The following is a 20,445-nucleotide window of genomic DNA, read 5'->3' on the forward strand; positions in this document are numbered from 1 at the left end:
TACATGGACTGCTAGATTACAGATACTGTAGTTACATGAACTTCTATATTTGAGCTACTATAGTTACATGGACTGCTAGATTACAGATACTATTTTCAAATGGACTGCTAGATTACAGGTAAATAGTTACTTGGACTGCTAGATCACAGTTACTCTAGCTACGTGGACTGCTAGATTACTGATAATTTATAGTTACATTGACTGCTAGATTACAGATACTAAAGTTACATGGAATGCTATATTACAGATACATAGTTACATGGACTGCTAGATTACAGATACTATATATACTTGGACTACTAGGTTACAAATATTATAGTTACATGGTCTGCTAGATTACAGCTACTTAATATACATGGACTGCTAGGTTTCAGCTACTATAATACCAAGGACTGCATGAACTGTTAGTATACAGTGTTGTTGTACATATCTAATACACAATGATTAATATATGTGTACTACTTCTTCATCATTATATATTATAAAGAATAGTATGGAACTTCTTAATAGTTCGGGCCACACAATATTCGTATTATGTTTGATAAACTACTATATTAGGTGTTTATTGTATACCATAATACCGGTACAATTGAAACTCGTTTAATATGACAACTCTTTTTGTAAATTATTGAAATTTGAAATTATTTGTTTAAATCCTAACCAGAACAGGGACTGAGTCTGCTTACAGTCTCATATCATGGAATTATGATTTTATGTAGAAATAACAGGTCGGTTTCTAGATAGACTCCTGAACTTTATATACAGAAGTAACCAGTCGGTTTCTAGATAGACTCCTGAACTGTATATACAGAAGTAACAGTTCTGATTCTAGATAGACTCCTGAACTGTGTATACAGAAGTAACAGGTAGGATTCTAGATAGACTCCTGAACTGTGTATACAGAAGTAACAGATCGGATTCTAGGCCCGGGACATTTTCAAGATTCTTTAACTGGGATATTTGTTCATTTAATCCAGTATAAGAGTATAGCAGTATAGTAGGATAGGAGGAGAGGAGGAGGGGAGATCAGTCTCTATCAGAGTATTTCCGTCCTTCAGTCTCAGTCTTCAAAACAGAAAACAATCCGAAAAATTAAATCATTCATTCAGAGCTTAAAAGAACTAATGGAACAATTACTTTCAGATAATCACAATGTCACGAAAGTAAGATGCTTTGATAAAAGTCAGGTTACAGTAAAGTAAGTTGGATAAATTTGTCAGTGACATTCAAGACTAAACATAGCAATTTGCAAATTACAACTTGAATTCACTGTTTCAGTTTAAATGCTCAATAAGAGCAAACCAAGCTCCGACTCCGACTTGGGAGCTAAACCTAGTCCTGGACCCGGAGCAAAAGATGCTCACGGTTCTATAAATGAACCCAGAGTAAAACCCAGACCAGGAGCTAAAGAAACTAAAAAAACAAGTGAAATGAACATACTAGAAGACGAATACAGCAAACATAAGAAAATAAATGAATCTGGATCCTGGATAAAAAGAGGAAAAGAAGATGAAAGAGAACTTGGAGAAAATGAGAATGGAGAAACTCCTAAACTTATAAACTCAAGTTTTACGATGAAGATTTTAGATCCAGTGCTGGCTGAAGGAACTTTTCTTGGTTCAGGCTCAGGGCTAACATTGGGAACTTCTGTCAAGGGTCCTAAGAAGGAGAGGAAGGGAAAGATCCAAGTAAAGACGACCTCTCTCCAAGGTGTGAGAGAGCAGAGAGGTCCAACTTGTAAGCTTGATATGTACAATAAGGGAGGTCAACAAAACCTTTATTAAAAGATTTGAAACCTTTGTGTCCTGTATAAATTGGTCCCAATGGGGGTATATCAACGCCTTGTTTGCTCTCTGTGACACAAAACAATATAATCAAACATTATTAGAAAACCTAACTCTAGCTCTACACACTCAAATATTAAGCAATCCAAGGAAAAGGAATTCAGTCTTTGTAACAAACTCTGATTTGCTAATACCTATATTTTTTCTACCTGATGGTGTAAACCTTTGATATTTCAAACTTAGATTTTTTCATCTAACAGAATTCATGGTTTGAAATATCTAAGGTCTACGGCATTGGATTACAAAGATATAGAGATTATAAAATCATAGTTTGTGACAAAGACTCAATTCATTTATAATAATTCTAATTTTACCTATTGTTGACCCCCTGTATAGTTTCAACCCTGGGTTCTATCGACCTATGGTGACTCCGCTAAAACTAAAACTATTACAAGAAAGAAAGCCGCAAGGTTAGTTTATGCCTTTAAAGGGACTGTAAACGTAGTTTAAAGGTTAATGTTCAAGGGGACCTTTGCTAATCGAACATGCCCTCTTTTTAAATAGATGGGACCTGAAATACCTTAGAGAGTAGACAATACGTCATCGCAAACTTGTCCTTTGTGTATGTTCGTGAAATTTGAATCTCCCCTTCAATTTGAAACCTTCATCTCAGAAATATTACAGAGACCGGTTGTGAATCGATTACTTCACGTTAAACTGACATTCCTTTTGACTGCTTTGAAAACCCTCTTTAAAATTGCCGGATTCTAAGTTTCTTTCATTTCGAGGTTAAATAATTTTTATTCAAAATATTATAAATTATATTTATTCTTTAGTAAACAATTCCCGAGACAACTGCCGTCTTTGGGAATCATTCTTCTCTTTAAAATAAACATTTCTCTTCAAATTATTTTCATTTTTCATCTGAAATTTCTGGTGACAACATTTATGCAAATTCAGGAACATTCCCCAAACTCCACAGACTTAGCTTAACCTAGTCTTCATATCATTTAACACATTTTCTTTTCTTATTCTCCACCCCCCCCCTCCCTTTCTTTGAAATATTTCACCATATCTTTTATTATTCTTTGTCCTTTTGCACATTTTCTTTTCTCATTATTCTTTTTCCTTTCCACATTTTCTTTTCTCATTATTCTTTTTCCTTTTTCACATTTTCTATTCTTATTATTATTCTATTTCCTTTTTCACATTTTCTTTTCTTATTATTATTCTATTTCCTTTTTCACATTTTCTTTTCTCATTATTCTTTTTCCTTTTTCACATTTTTTTTCTTATTATTGTTCTATTTCCTTTTCACATTTTCTTTTTTAATTATTATTCTTTTTTGTTTTTCACATTTTCTTTTCTCATTATTATTCTATTTCCTTTTTCACATTTTCTTTTCTTATTATTATTCTATTTCCTTTTTCACATTTTCTTTTCTTATTACTATTCTATTTCCTTTTTCACATTTTCTTTTCTTATTATTATCCTATTTTCTTTTTCACATTTTCTTTTCTTATTATTATTCTATTTCCTCTTTCACATTTTATTTTCTCATTATTTTCCCCCTTTCTTTGAAACATTTCACATTTTTCATCTATATTTCCCCTAATTATTTAAAGTTGTATCCGAATCGTCACGCATTTTTATTCAGATGCCTACTAAGTATTACACATTTTCTCAAATTATTTCTTTTTAGCTTTCTTCAAAATGTTTTACATTTTCTTTTATAGTTTCTCCTACTTATTTCGAACTTTTTTATATAATTTTAACAGTTTCACATTTTTATATTTTATATTTTTTTCATCATAGTTTTAAGGTTTTCTCCAGATTATTACACATTTTCTAGTTTCTTATTTTCTTCTTCCTTTCTTAACAAATTTTCGCTTGTTCTTTTTTAATTTCCTCCTCCTTATTTCGTTTTTTATTCCAAAATATTTGTTTTATTATTTCGTTTTTTATTCCAAAATATTTGTTTTATTATTTCGTTTTTAATTCCAAAATATTTGTTTCATTATTTCGGTTTTTATTCCAAAAATATTTGTTTTATTATTTTGTTTTCATTCCAAAATATGTGTTTTATTATTTCGCTTTTTATTCCAAAATATTTGTTTTATTATTTCGTTTTCATTCCAAAATATGTGTTTTATTATTTTGTTTTCATTCCAAAAATATTTGTTTTATTATTTTGTTTTCATTCCAAAATATGTGTTTTATTATTTCGCTTTTTATTCCAAAATATTTGTTTTATTATTTCGTTTTCATTCCAAAATATGTGTTTTATTATTTCGTTTTTTATTCCAAAATATTTGTTTAATTATTTTGTTTTTATTCCCAAAATATTTGTTTTATTATTTTGTTTTCATTCCAAAACATGTGTTTTATTATTTCGTTTTTTATTCCAAAATATTTGTTTTATTATTTTGTTTTCATTCCAAAAATATTTGTTTTATTATTTTGTTTTCATTCCAAAATATGTGTTTTATCATTTCGTTTTTTATTCCAAAATATTTGTTTTATTATTTCGTTTTATTTTTATTCCAAAATATTTGTTTTATTATTTCGTTGTTTCTTTATTTTCTATATTTTTCACTTAATCGTTTTTATTTTTCTGCTTTTTAAAAAATATTTCGCATTTTCGTCAATACTTTTTCTCTTTATTATTTCAAACGTTTTTTCTTTCTGAAACGAATCAATTCCTTTAAAAAAATGTTAGCAAAAACAAAAATGTCCAAAAAAGATCAAATATACATTTTTGAAAATCCCTTGACCATGCCATTTCAAAAATATTTGCAAAATATTAGATAACCTGATGGGTAATCAAGAAAAACTATAAATGCGCACATTTCTTTTTGGTTGTATGCAATTTACTTTCAAAAATGTCTTTGCAAAACTTGTGCAATCCGTTTCCGTATGTTATATGCTTTCCAAAAAGCAAAAAGTTATCAAAATCTGACGACTGAAAGCGGGTCAAAACAAAGATTTAGTTTGTTAAGGAAAAAAAGTTATTCAGGCAATGTGCCTGAGCACCTAGTTTTAGACCTAAAGGGAGGGTAATTGGTATTTAGGAAAAGTCAGAAAAAAAATGTGGTTCTCAAGAGTGCAAAATTAAGATCAAGAGCTTCGAGAATATCGAAATTAATTTTGTATGATCATCGTCCAATTTGATCATTCTTAAACTAATATATTTAATTTAGGACATTTCTTTTAATTATTTCATATTTCCCCACATAATATAAAACATCACTTTTCATAGTTGCATACTTTTTATTTTAATCAGTTCACCTTTTGATTGTTAATACAACAGCCTAGCTTACATCTCTGTATCTAAAGTATCTAAAGTTGCAAGCAGCCTTGAGAATATCAAGGATTTTAATATTCAAATATTCATTTTTTATACTAAAGACAATATAGGATCTTTGATAATTATAAATTAATATATGGGACTGTACGCGTAATTTCAAGGGACCCTCCATGCAAAGATGTAAATGTCCGATTGTTAACCGCCCCTTAAATACTTTGTCTGATTAAGTATGAAGTAGATTTCAATGTTTATAATTTTAAAAACTGATTAGTTTCAAGTGTGGTGTCTCTACACAACTAACTTGCGCATTTCTATTGTAGTTAAAACTACATAGGAATTATAAGAATTATACACGTTAAAACCTAAAAACGACAATATCTTAAAATTAATCTTTTAATTAAGGATTGCTTGTCTGCTCTCCGCGGAAAAGGAATCCCTGGATCCTGCTGGGAGTGAAGCTGCAAAGTTCAGGTAAACATTAATCCAGGCATTATAGGAGACCCTAGGAAGTATGAACTATATACTATCCAGGAATATAGGAGCTCCAAGAACTTTAAGAAGTCCAGGAATTGCAGGAACTCCTAGAATTTTAGGAATTCCAGGAACTCTAACAATTTCAGGAATTCTAGGAATTCCAAGAACTCAAGGAATTCCAGGAACGCTAACAATTTCAAGAATTTCAGGAACTCAAAAGAAATCCAAAAATTTCAGGAACTTTAACAATTTCTGGAATTCCAGGAATTCCAAAAAATCCCGAATTCCAGAAATACTAGGAACTACTAAATATTTGTTATCTCTATTTCGGATAAATACGTACCTTTAAAAACCTTTTTTTAAATTGGAATTCATTTTTTAACGTTTTATTAAAATTATTTTAGTAAACATTAACAAAAAACATTATAAAATTAACATTTTACTAATTAATTGGCATGTGACCGTGTGAAAGAGTTTTGTGTAAGTTCAATACTTTATTCAATAAAAAGCCTAGTCACCTAATTGAAAATATTTAGACCTTGTGAAACTTAATGAAATGATATGAATTATATAAAATGTATGATATTAAGGCTATGGGTGAAAAGTAAAGGATTACAGCTGGCTCCCTCAACAAACAAGGAATACTGTCAAAAACTTTTATTTATTTATCTTCTATAAAATATTAAGCATAATCATAATTCATCAAATTTTAAAAACTCTCCATTGCCATAGTAAATTAAGCCTCGGTTAAAAAATATATCTTTTGACCTTTTTTGTAATTTTTTTTAATTAAATAAAGACAATTGTTCAACAAATAATCATATGTTTCAACTTTTCAAAATGAATATAAAAGAACAACACAATACATACAACTATGAATTCTGCGATACCAAATATGGTTTATATCAATTCAGTTCTTTTCTCTGAAAAAAATGTTAAAGATTGTGTTGAATCTGTGTTTGACTGACTAGTATGTGTAGGATGAAGCTGAGAATGAGAATTCTGAACCTTTACTGATAGTTCCCTCCGGGACGGATAAGGTAAGGAGAACCTGGCTTTAAACTTTATATTTAGATACACAGATACACAGATACACAGATACACAGATACACAGATACACAGATACACAGATACACAGATACACAGATACAGAGATACACAGATACACAGATACACAGGTACACAAATACACAGATACACAGATGCACAGATATACATATACACAGATACACAGATACTCAGATACACAGATACACAGATACACAGATACACAAATACACAGATACATAATTACACAGATGCATATATAGATTAATTAAATTAGATTAAAAACTATTTTAATTCTTGATATAAAGATAAATTTCAGATTTTTTTTTCCTAACAAAACAACGATTTTTCTATTCATGGTAAAGATTTAAAGATAAAAACGGTTTTTATAACAAGGAAGTTGAGATGATTGCTATTTATGGTAAAGAGATAAAGATAAAAACGGTTTTTATAACAAGGAAGTTGAGATGATTGCTATTTATGGTAAAGAGATAAAGATAAAAACGGTTTTTATAACAAGGAAGTTGAGATGATTGCTATTTATGGTAAAGAGATAAAGATAAAAACGGTTTTTATAACAAGGAAGTTGAGATGATTGCTATTTATGGTAAAGAGATAAAGATAAAAACGGTTTTTATAACAAGGAAGTTGAGATGATTGCTATTTATGGTAAAGAGATAAAGATAAAAACGGTTTTTATAACAAGGAAGTTGAGATGATTGCTATTTATGGTAAAGAGATAAAGATAAAAACGGTTTTTATAACAAGGAAGTTGAGATGATTGCTATTTATGGTAAAGAGATAAAGATAAAAACGGTTTTTATAACAAGGAAGTTGAGATGATTGCTATTCATGGTAAAGATTTAAAGATAAAAACGGTTTTTATAACAAGGAAGTTGAGATGATTGCTATTTATGGTAAAGAGATAAAGATAAAAACGGTTTTTATAACAAGGAAGTTGAGATGATTGCTATTTATGGTAAAGAGATTAAGATAAAAACGGTTTTTATAACAAGGAAGTTGAGATGATTGCTATTTATGGTAAAGAGATAGAGATAAAAACGGTTTTTATAACAAGGAAGTTGAGACGATTGCTATTTATTGTAAAGAGATAAAGATTAAGATCTGTTATTCAAAAAAAGAGAAAGTTGATTTATACATATTACCAATAAAGAAAAAGGATGGGCTCTATTGCCTACAAAGATATAATAATAATAAAAAGCGTTTTCCTGACATAGATATAACCATTTAGATTATTCCTTGAAACATAAAAGGATAACAATCAATTTTATTTTTCAAACAGAAACAAAAAAATAATGTTTTATTTCTGATAAAAACTTCCACTTTCTGATGGAAAAAATTGGTTAAGATACTGTTTCAATTCCTCCTCATAACAACTTGTTTAGAATAATGTTCTAATTACTTAAAAACTCGATTAATATATTTTGTTCCAATTCCTGATAAAAACTTGGTTAAGATATGTTCCATGTCAATTCCTTACAAAAAATTGGTTAGAGTAATTTTTAATTCCTTGTGAAAAATAACTTCTGATGCTTGACTTCAAAGACTTGAAATTTCTGTTTGAAATCTGTTTTGATAAGTTTTCTGTGATAACTCTTTGACGCATATTTGATTTAGCATATTCTTTCTACAGGATTACTCACAATATATAAGACTGTAAAGACGACATTTAAATCTTATAAAATATGACCCTTGTAGGGTAAATTAAGTCTTCTGCCCTGAATATTGTCTTTTAACGGCTTATTGACATGGCATCGATAGAAACCGGTTAAAGGTTGGAGAGAATCCTAAAAACAAGGATATAGCCCGTATGAACTCTGTCTTAAATCTTTAGACGTATGGAAAAATATACATTTTTTATATACTTCTTTAATATGTAAATATATTAGAATCCCTAAATATTCAAAGATTATTGACTATTTTAATTTTTTTGCTATAGTTCACAAAATTCTCTTATTTTCTGAATTTCTGGTGATTATGGCAAAAATTGTTTCAACATTTAAAAACCAGCCATTTCATTACAGTTAAATGTGTATCTAGTTGAAAACAAAAGGTCCAAATATGTGGTCGTTTATCATTTTCTTAATAACTAATTCAGAATTAGAGAAAAGAACATTTTGTCAGAAAGGCCCTCAATTAGTAATAGGACATACCTTGGGTTGTTTTTGCATATTTTTTCTCATGGTCAAAGTTTGGCATGGTATAAAAAAGGCTAAAGTTGAGAATAAATAAATTTGAAATATTTAAAACTTTTTAGATTGATGTGAATCTTTTAAAACTCCAAAAACCCTCAAAAAGGAATCTTAAGTTACCTATTTCCAATCACTATCCTTATTCCTTTCCACAGTGCATTTCAAAAATAAGTTTTCGTACTTGACAGAAACTGATGATAATAATAAATGAAATTGTTTCATGTTTCCTAATATAAATATTTCACTTCATGACATCCCATATATATAAATTATATTGTTGCATTGAATTTTAAGCAAGATCCTCCAACACAGCAATTTATACTTTGAGCCTTAAACATGATTATATAAGAGTTGGCTTATCAATGCATATAATCAGAGATAAATATATATCTATCTATTTAATAAAGCTCTTTACTTAATATATATTTATAAGCAGATATATAAGTATATATGTATATATATATATATATATGTGCGATATAGCTGGCCAAAGGGCAGGACCAAATTGGCCAAACTTTTTTTTTCAGGGAACCCAATGGGGTAACATATAAGCAATTTTTGTTTGGTTGGACAATTTTGAAATTCCAAGGGCAAAGCTTGGCACAGCTAAAGTCGTGATTTAATACCAAGCGCGGGTAAAAGGACTAAATATGAATAATAATATAAACATGGTGACGCCGGGTTCTGCAACATAATGATTGGAAGAAAATTTTCAAAATTCATTTTGATATGAGTATTTGGAAAAATTCAGATCGATTTTTCCGTCAGAACTTACATATTTCAGTTATTAAGTCCAACTTAGTCTTCGGGCAATTTGTCTCAATCAAATGGGCCAAATCAGTTCTTTACGGTTGGAATATATATACAAATTAGATTGTTTTGAATGAAAGCCAGTGTCTATATAAAGTAAAAATACTATACTTTAAGGAACCAAAACCAGCTTATTTCGTGATGGTTCATAAGTATACAAGACATTAGACATGCTACAGAGGGGTTCATAATTACACAAGACATTAATACATGATACAGAGGGGTTCAAAACAAATTAACTTATTTTTCAGACATTTTTAAAAGTAATGTATTGAAATAATCATTCATGAGTGTTTATCTTAGTAAATATTAAACTAAATAACATTTTTTTAAACATGTATATTTGTAAACATGTAACAGCTTATTTTTATACGCAATTTTTAGTAACTCTTCATTTAAAGATCGCCATATGAACAGTTTTCAAATTTGCTCCTTAAAGGGACCGTATTAGTAATTCAAAGGAACCCCCCTATTTAAAAGGGGCATGTTCGATTTACAACAGAACCCATGAAATCTTGTCTGATTTATTATATATGAAGATCTTGTCGTTTTTCCAGCTCGAAAAATGTTTGATTCTGATAACTTCTCCCTTATATCTGTATCAAGAAATGCTTGAGAAACGTTTGTGAAAAAACCTCAAATAAAAATATTCAGTTTTCAAAAAATAAAACATGGATGTCTTGTTCATACCAGATATGGTAAAAGGGAGTGACTGACTAGATAAACCGAGAGTGCAGCATTATAAAGAAAAATTTTAGGATTCAGTTGACAACAATGAGACATTTTTACGGTGTACAATTTCTAGTTCTTGCTTACAAATTAATGTATTTACATGTATTTGTTTTTTAAATTTCACCAAAATAGGTGGTCGGCAAAAAAACGTTTTTTCAATTGTTTGATAACTCAATCAAATCGATATTGAATGCTCTGTCGTTTGAAAATATGAATCAGCTCTGTCGTTTGAAAATATGAATCATTGAAAAACTGAACTGAATAAAATTATTTACTTTCAATAATAAAACTTAAGATTATTTTCTCTACATGTTTCTGAACAATAAGTTGGTTAATAGTAAAATTGTTGTTACATTTTTTGTCAGGGTTAATAAATAATTGTAAAAACCAAAGACGTATAGAATATTACAAAGCTCTTTGGTAAAAACATTTATGCTCTTGCTTAGAAATTATACACCACAAAAATGTCTCACTGTTATCAAATGAATCCTTAATTTGTTTTCTACAAAACTACACTTTTGGATCATTTATGTTACCAGCTGCTCTCTCCCTTTAACATCCCTTTAAACATTTCCTTTTATTCATATATCCGGACTCTATACACTAACTACCATCTACCCTCCCACTAAACACCTTTAATACTCCTCTAACGGGACAATTCTAGTCATATTAGAACATTAATACAGGGCGTACAACAAATACAGAGTGTTCACAGTGTATATCAATACAAGGAGAACAATGAATAGAAGTGAGTGCAATGGATACAGAAGGGTACAATGAATACAGGAAGAACAATAAATGCAGGAATTACATTGAATACAGATCAAAATTACATATTTTTGGCCCTGCAACGTGGAAAGTCTCAGATTGCATTAAACACTTTATTTTGTGCATAAAGCAAGAAACGATACTTGTCTCAAGTTCCTCCTATGTCCAGCAATACCATGCTCTCCAGGGGTACCTTGAGAGCACTCAAGATATACTCGACATGAAATATTATCTGCAGAATCCTCTTTACCTTTATATAAGTGCATTTCTCAGATATGTTCAAGAGTTTAAGATTCAACCAAATCCATTTAACTTCAAGATATTTCGGATTCTATATTTTCCTAGCTGTACAGTACAGTACAGTACAGTACAGTACAGTACAGTACAGTACAGTACAGTACAGTACAGTACAGTACAGTACAGTACAGTACAGAACAGTGAAGTACAGTACAGTACAGTACTGTACTGTACAGTACAGTACAGTACTGTACGGTACAGTACAGTACAGTAAAGTACAGCACAGCACAGTACAGTACAGTACAGTACAGTACAGTACAGTAAAGTACAGAACAGTGCAGTACAGCACAGTACAGTAAAGTAAAGTACAGTATAGTGCAGTGCATTACTGTACAGCACTTTACTTTAAAGGTCCGTTCTGAATTTTGGCACTGTTATTTTCATATTTTTTAACCAAGGGATTCTTAGCTTGGTTTAAAAATTCTAAGTTGAGTTGGTTGACCATTACAGGGAACCCTTGCGGCAAAGCTGAGTTCCCTGGCTAGTAACATATATTGTGTGTCCAGTGTGCAGTGAAGCTAACTAGGACAAAACTATCAAGTTCTGTAGAGTAATTAAGCTCCGGGTTTTGCAATTTGTTCAATATAACTGTTTTACAATTGTGCAATGTTTCTGTATTCCCTTCTTTCATCCAAACCCTACTCCAGGTTTAGGTATACTTTCCTCCTTGTGCAATATGCGCAATACTCATTATAGGGGCAAAATCCGAAAAAATACATAAATAAATATCTTTTCAAAAGTTTTAATGTCAACTTCTGTATTTGCGGAAATAAAGATATTATTATAGATAAATTACTCCTGTTTTAGGTTTTGTTTTATTCCAGAGTTACCATCTGGTTATTCTTTTAACATTTAACATCTAGGAATACTTTTAGAAGCGCCTGGAAATGCCTAGTTGTTGTATCTCTGAAAGCTAAATGTACACTGTATCATCTAGATATATCACTCCTAGATTAGGTTGTTTTACTCCAGAGTTATCATCTAGATATTTTACTCCTAATTTAGTTTTCTTTGTTTACCCCAGAGTTATCATCTAGATATTTTACTTCTAGTTTAGGCTTTGTTTTACTCCAGAGTTATCATCTAGATATTTTACTCCTAATTTAGTTTTTTTTGTTTTACTCCAGAGTTATCATCTAGATATTTTACTCCTAATTTAGGTTTTTTTTTTGTTTTACTCCAGAGTTATAATCTAGATATTTTACTCCTAGTTCAGGCTTTGTTTTACTCCAGAGTTATCATCTAGATATTTTACTCCTAATTTAGTTTTTTTTTGTTTTACTCCAGAGTTATGATCTAGATATTTTACTCCTAATTTAGGTTTCTTTGTTTACCCCAGAGTTATCATCTGGATATTTTACTCCTAGTTTAGGCTTTGTTTTACTCATATTTTCATTTTGGACCCATGGTAATTAAAATTGTACCCCATTGAAAATATAATCCAATGCAATGAAGGTTAAGTTCTTTAATCTTAAGCTTTAGCTCTTTATTTCGGATTAGTTTTCCCCTTTATAAGATTAATTTACATCTCTAGAACGTGTTCTTTCTTGCCCTGTTAATGATTACTCTTTACAGAGAAAAGTAATTGGAAATTAATTAAATCTTCACCAGTATCTAATACTAGTCGGTCCCAATATAAATCCAATCTGGAAACTAACTTTGTGAGTAAACTGAATCCAACTCTAGAAATTAGATTTACAAGATTACAGCTATTCAGATTAATTTTTATTATTCGTGTTTACTGGTTACCCTTCACTAAAATATTAAAGGAAACGGAGACATAACTTCCAGTGAACCTTGATTTATAGAGTGGCATTTTTGATTCACAATGGTACCCTTTAAACCTTTATCTGAGCAACAATGAGTAAGATATCGAAGTTTTTTATCTAAAAAATGTTAAATTATGACAATTTTTATTCTCTCTCCCAATGGATTAATAATCCGCAAATCACTTTATGGAGAACATCCATAAAGCATATTTTTGTGAGAGAAAAAAAGGAATTAATCTTACTTTTTTGCTGAAACTAAATCCATTAATTTTGGGATCATTTAGAATTCAAACGACAGTCCCTTTAAAATAGAAAACTAAGACAAATATATTCGTGGGATAAGAAACTTTATCTTCTTTCTTTCGTCTAATTGAAAGATGATCTATGGAAGCAGAAACCCTGTATTCAGAAAATAAATTGGATTTTATTCTTTTTTCAATATTTACATTGTAGTTCTTGTATGTGCTTCTAAATACACAGCTGGTTCTGCTGACAGAACATTCTTTTCAAAACTTTAAATAAGATTCCTTCACCCTTATTCCTATTCAAAACCTTGTCATTTAACATTTCTTTTTCTATTTTCTCCTCTGGGTCAGGTGATTCATTTATTTAAATAATTGTTTATCTTTCACTTGGTTTTATCTTGTATTATTATGGTTACTGCTTACGATTTTATTTCAATCTTGCTTCAGTTCACTCCAAGAACAGATTTTCTTCGGGTTCTGGTGTTATCTTTATGCTCCAGGTCTAGTCTAAGTCTTGGTTCTCTTGGTTACTCCTGATGTTGGTACCGTATTTTATGGTGGTCCTGGCCATTGATGGTCTGGTTTAATTTGCTCCAGGTTCTGGTTTTGTGATCCATATATGATCTGTTCCAGACTCCTGGTTTCATCTTGCAATAATCATGCTTCAACGCTTGAGCTACTAGTTTCATCATTTATTGCACATGCTTTAGTTCCGTCTTGCTCCAAATCCTGGTATCATCTTGCATTTATCATGATTCGTATCCTCAATTTATTTTGATCCAGACTTTAGTGTTTTCTTGCATTGTCATGCTTCATATCCATGATTCGTCTTGCTCTACATCCTGGTTTCATCTTGCATTATTAATCATGCTCTAGTTCCCTCTTGCTCTATATCCCTGGATTTATCTTGCATTAATCATGCGTCATATTCGGATTTCATTTTGCTCCAGGTTCTAATCATTACTAATGGTTCTTATTCTGGATTCATGTTACTCCTCTTGCTTCATTTGGCTTTATTCACTTCTGAATTCTGATACTTTTTCATTTACCCTGATTTATTACAAAAATGAACTAAACAAGGACACAGCAATAACTTAAATAACTCAAAACTAGCTAAAAAGTACTTAAAAACAAATATTTTCTTCACAAAGTTGTATCCGATGCATATTTTGTGACACAAAGTTGTAGTCGATGCATATTTTTGCTGTTGGTAGAAAATTGCAATGAGAATTGTATTCATGTTTTTATCAGTAAATAAACTTGTTTATTTTATCTAGGTGTACAGTGTACAGTGTACAACGTAAAGTGTACAGTGTACAGTGTACAGTGCACAGTGTACAGTGTACAGTGTACAGTGTACAGTGCACAGTGTACAGTGTACAATGAACAGTGTACAATAAACAGAGAACAGTGTTTACAGTTCAGTGTACAATGTACTGTGTGCAGTGTACAGTGTACAGTGTACAGTATACGGACAGTGTACAGTTTATAAGGACTTTTATAGTTTCACCATTCGATCGAATTCATTCAAAATTATTATGAAAGCTACAGTCAATAGTGTGCTTTATTGTTTAAATCTGTATACTCCTGGTTCTTTAAACTAAAAAGAATACTTTAATGGCAACAATATTTAAAAAAGAAAAGTGTCCACACATGTTTAAATACGGTCAAGAGTCCTGGACAGATAGACTGACATTTCTGTGAAATCTGCGGACCAACTAGTGAAAACTAAAATATTTTTATTTTCTTCCTCGATCATGTTACATTTAAAAAAATGTTGCTTTAACAAAAATTCTGACTCAAAAGTTTAAAAACTTTCCAATGTTGATAGATGATGTTACGAAACTAGTACCGAGGATAGGTGTTGATAGATGATGTTACGAAACTAGTACCGAGGATAGGTGGGAATTTTTAAAGGCTTTTACAATATGATGAAACGCTATCGAGAACAATTTTGTAACAAGATGGAAAAATGGTAATTTTCGCATGCAAAGGATAAGGCTTTTACGCTTTGGTGTTTGGTTGACAATTAAAAAAATATGTATATTTTTAAAATTAATCTAAATGAAATGTCCCCCCACCCCCCCCCCCCNAAACACGGCGGAAATTAGACTTATTCACTTTTCAACTTCATAGTTGTGAAAAATGTTGCTTACATTTTTTTTATGCATAGCTGTTAGGGTGTGGGACAGTCAAACGGTGGGTCTGTCTTTCCAAAAAATCAGAAATGTTTAATAACTTTTTTAAGAATTAAGTTACAGGGCTAAAATTTATATATTTTAAAAAAAGCCTTTGAAAATGGATGAAATAACAAGTTGGACTATGGACATCTGTATTTGACAAAAGTTACCCAATCGGGACAGGGTTAATTAAATTTCACGGGCAACGCCGGGCAGCTAGTCAAAAAAAATATAAAGGGGTTCAATCAATTCTTTACGTATAACCGATCTTTTGATTACTAAAAATTCTGAAAGCTTTTCCCTCCTTTTCTCATTTAACCATGAACCAAGAGATATTTTTTGATAAAAAGATAGATTTACTTTTTAGACCTAGGACCTTTCTAAAAATTCTGAATAATTTATTAAATAAGAGACCCCTTTATAAGATAAATGCATTAAATGCTTTATAAAAAAACACAAATTTTAAATTTAAATATAACGGGGGTACAGTACAGTTGAGGTAAAGATAAAAATGAGTAAATGGGGGAATAGGTATTATAATTCAGTTTTCAGTAAAATTATCTATTAAATAGCTTTATAGAATGCAATCAATCAATTTATGTGAGGGTTCTCTTTGATCTTGAACCTGTAAACCATCTAACTAAGTGAAGATCTATAGAATAAAGAATGAAGTTGAAATATATGATTCAAATTTAATTCTAGTTTCTCGAGGCCGGAGTTAACTTGAAACTGAGAACTTCTCTCAGAGTAATAGAATATTTATCCTTTACCCCTTTACAACTTCTGCAAATTTAATTTGGTGAGGTTTTTGAGGCGGAGAGGAGATAGATAGATAGATAGATAGATAGATAGAAGTAAGAGAGGGTGTGTGTGCAGAGCCTCCTCAATCCTGGGGCCCAGGTACGGATAAAGGTATAAACTAAAGTATTGACTTTTTTCTCTCTCTTCTTTAATATCCTAGAAATCCCGCATCCCGTTGGGAGAAAGTTTCTAGGAAGTCCCGGGACTAATCTTGTACAATGGATTAGTGTTGTGTATAGAACACTGTACACCCGATTAATGTTGTACATAGTAGACTATACAAGATATTATATGTCCTATATATATAGTATAAACTGTCCAAGGGTCTTGTTTTTATCCCTCTATGAGACTCTTATAATGTATATACCCTCTATGGTTCTATTATATCGATCCCTCAATGGTTCTGTTATCCCTCTATGTTGCTATTTCACCCCCTCAATGGTTATAGTATCCCTCTATGTTGCTATTTCACCGCCTCAATGGTTCTATTATCCCTCTATGTTGCTATTTAATCCTCTCAATGGTTCTATTATCCTTCTTTGTTGCTATTTCAGCCCCTCAATGGTTCTACTATCCCTCTATGTTGCTTTTTCATCCCCTCAATGGTTCTATTATCCCTCTATGTAGCTTTTTCATCCCCTCAATGGTTCTATTATCCCTCTATGTTGCTTTATCATCCCCTCAATGGTTCTATTATCCCACTATGTGCTATTGCATCCCCTCAATGGTTCAATTATCCCTATATGTAGCTATTTCATCACCTCAATGGTGCTGTTATCCCTCTAAGGTTATTATATCCCCTTTATAGTTCTTTTATATCCCCTCAACGGTTTTTTATATCCTCTCTATGGTTCTATTATATAACCTTTATAGCTGTATTATCCCCCTCTTTGGTTCTATTATATCCTCTCTACATATATTGATATTATCCCTTTATGGTTCAATTATATCTGCTCTGTGCAATGTTCTATGGTTCTATTATATACCCTCTATGGTTCTAATATATACCCCCTTTATGGTTAAATTATATCTACTCTATGCAACGTTCTATATACCCTCATATGGTTCTATTATATACCCTCTATGGTTCTAATATATACCCCATTTATGGTTAAATAATATCCGCTCTATGCAATGTTCAATAAACCTTCATATGGTTCTATTATATACCCTATATGGCTCTAATATATACCCCCTTTATGGCTTTCTTATACCCTCTCTATAGTTCTCTTCTCTATGGTATTATTATACCCCCTCTGTGGTCTTATTTTATCCCCTCCATGTTTCTGTTGCTCCTGCCTGGTTTAAGTAAGATATTTATCTTGTGTACGACACAAGAGAAAACCTACAATTCATTCCTCAAGTTAGATTACTTTCTAGTTCCCCAAAACACTGGCAAACCACTCCATTTTATCAATTCGGAATTCTTTATTTAAACCTTGGCAGGAAGCAATTCATGAGTTTAAAAAATTAATCAGTATAAGCTGAACCCTGAAATCATCTTCATAATATGTTTGTAATAAATGTAGTAATAAATGCCATATTTTGTAAACCTGAACAGTGAACATACCTATATAATACGTTATAACATTATCTGAACCCTATAACTACGTTCATTAACTTCTGAACAGACTTTTTATAAACATGTACTAAGAAACCCAGAATAAAGATTAGCTGGATATTAACCTTTGCTTTATTACGTTCAGACTTATTATTTCTCGAGTAGAGAATATAGAGTTCGAGAGCGAGTTGTATCTGAATGATACATACTTAAGAATACAGAGAGAGTTGTATCTGGATTGATACAGACTAAAGTATTATTGGAGAACATAGAGTTCGAGAGCGAGCTCTAAACGATACATACTTAAGAATACAGAGAGAGTTGTATATGGATTGATACGGACTAAAGTATTACTGGAGAATATACAGTTCGAGAGTGAGTTGTATCCATGGATTGATAAAGACTTAAAAGAATTATTAGAGTAAGATATTTGCTGCATGTTAATGTTTCCAAAAATTCTAAAATTATATTTTGCTCACTAGATGGTACGGACGGAACAAGGGTGTCGAAATATTAATACATGTTAGAAATGATAAAATGAAAATCATGAAAGTGATGATATACGAAAAATTAATTATTGATATAGGTTTTTTTGCTACAAATAACTTTAAGCTCGCTCAGATATCTCAGTAAAAGAGAACATCGTCATAATTATGAATTTGGTGTTAATGGGACTGTGTGTAATTACAAGTGACCCTTCATGCGAAAATAGCAATGTCCGATTTACAATGTTACCCCTAAAACCTTAATCTGATCAAAAAACTGAAAGATAACGTCGTTTTTCTTACTTGAAAGTGTTTATTTCTGATAATTTCTCTATTACTTTTCATAAGCAAGCAATGCGCAAGCTACATTCGCAGAGAAACCGCAAATGAAAATAATCAGTTTTAAGAAACAAAAACGTGTATATCTAATTCATTTTACTTGATTAGACAAGGCATTTAAGGGTACCATAGTAAATCGGGCATTGCCACCTTTCCATGGAGGGTCAAGGGTTATTTGTGAATGGCAATTAAAAATTTGTATTGTTGTTTTAGACGTTGGATGGAAACGTGCATTTCGTTTACAAGAAGGTTGCCGTGGTGGAACAGTTCTTTGATATTATTTACTCAGTACATGTTGAATCCTCAGCAGATACACAGGTGCAAATATTCTTATTAAAGGGGGTGTTCACGAAAATTAAAAAAATATGGTTATCCCTGAATCACTTTATTCGTGTATCCGTGTATCATATACCCATGGAGCCTTGTATCCTTGTATTCCTGTATCATTGTATCCCAGTATCCCTGTATTTTTGTATCTCCTTGCATCCCTGTATCCCTGTATCCCTGTATCCCTGTATCCCTTTTCCCTGTATCCCTGTATCCCTGTATCCTTGTATCCCTATATCCCTGTACCCCTGTATCCCTGTATCCCTGTATCCCTGTATCCCTGTATCCCTGTAACCCTGTAACCCTGTAACCCTGTACCCCTGAATCCCTGTATCCCTGTATCCCTGTACCCCTGTATCCCTGTATCCCTGTATCCAGGTGAAGAATTAGATCCTATTTATTGAGAACGTAAACTAGTAAACTAGAAAACTCTGCCCTCCAGTCCATCTAAAACAATTTCCATTAGTTTTTCCACTGCGCTGTAAACTGTATATTGTGAGAACACAGTAGTAAATTTAGAAGTAGACAAATTAATCTTTAACAGAGATAATATTTTTTTGTAATTTTGTCACAAATGTATTCAAATTAAGCATTACAGAACATCGGTTTTGTTGTACTGTCACGGTATTGTAGGCGTACAACTCTAGTCTATAACCTTTTGGGCCCTGGAACTGTCATCTAAAAAATGATTTGTTTTTCTCTTAAATGTTTTGGTACATGATAAATACAAATTTTATTTTCAAATCCAGTGATGATTTAAATTCACCAACACCTTTTAAAGTTTATTCAACAACTTCTGAAAAGAATATTTTGAAACAAATTGACCAGAGCTCAAAACTTAATACAAGGTATCGTTATGAAAACCAGTTTTGGAACCCGGGTTTTATGAATGGGTTAGTTAGTTTTGTGAATATCAATATTTTGTGATGAAATATTATTTTATTTTATTTCTTCATACTCTCCATTTTTTTCAATTTCTTTAAATCAAAACTGCTTTTTATAACGATACCCTGCCTTAAGTTTTGGGCTCTTTGAACAATGAATATACTGTATTTTCGTAATTTATGGCGTATTCTTTATAAACATAAACATGAAATGTATCCGGCTCAAAGAGACTGAAAAATAAAATGCAAAGGAAACCTCTTATTTTTTCTCTAAATATATTCTGTAATCTGTGAATAAAATGTATATTTCTGTAGTTACGAGGGAGAGCTGGGAAACACTGCGGACAAAAGAGAACCTATAGAGCGGTAAGGTTTTGCCCATCGTAACCAGAAAACCCTCTTAATTTTAAGGGATTTTTAGA

At 31.2% G+C, this 20,445-nt stretch overlaps 1 protein-coding gene across 3 annotated transcripts in view; it reads left to right on the top strand.

Moving 5' to 3' along the window:
* Positions 1-1,148: 1,148 nt before the first annotated feature.
* The window catches only part of LOC111709206 (nucleolar protein 4), a 55,029-nt gene continuing 35,732 nt past the window's right edge, over positions 1,149-20,445 (top strand). For all 3 annotated transcript variants that reach the window (XR_002766812.1, XR_002766813.1, XM_023482824.1), the window contains exons 1-7: positions 1,149-1,760; positions 2,181-2,254; positions 5,494-5,562; positions 6,156-6,204; positions 6,546-6,605; positions 19,026-19,130; positions 20,339-20,389. Coding sequence is in view for 1 of the 3 variants with exons in the window: in XM_023482824.1 (XP_023338592.1) it covers positions 1,284-1,760; positions 2,181-2,254; positions 5,494-5,562; positions 6,156-6,204; positions 6,546-6,605; positions 19,026-19,130; positions 20,339-20,389 (885 nt within the window). In the remaining 2 variants the exon portion in view is untranslated. The remainder of the gene's footprint in view (positions 1,761-2,180; positions 2,255-5,493; positions 5,563-6,155; positions 6,205-6,545; positions 6,606-19,025; positions 19,131-20,338; positions 20,390-20,445) is intronic.

This window comes from Eurytemora carolleeae, unplaced genomic scaffold, assembly GCF_000591075.1.
Source record: "Eurytemora carolleeae unplaced genomic scaffold, Eaff_2.0 scaffold42, whole genome shotgun sequence".
Taxonomy (NCBI): Eukaryota; Metazoa; Arthropoda; class Copepoda; order Calanoida; family Temoridae; genus Eurytemora; species Eurytemora carolleeae.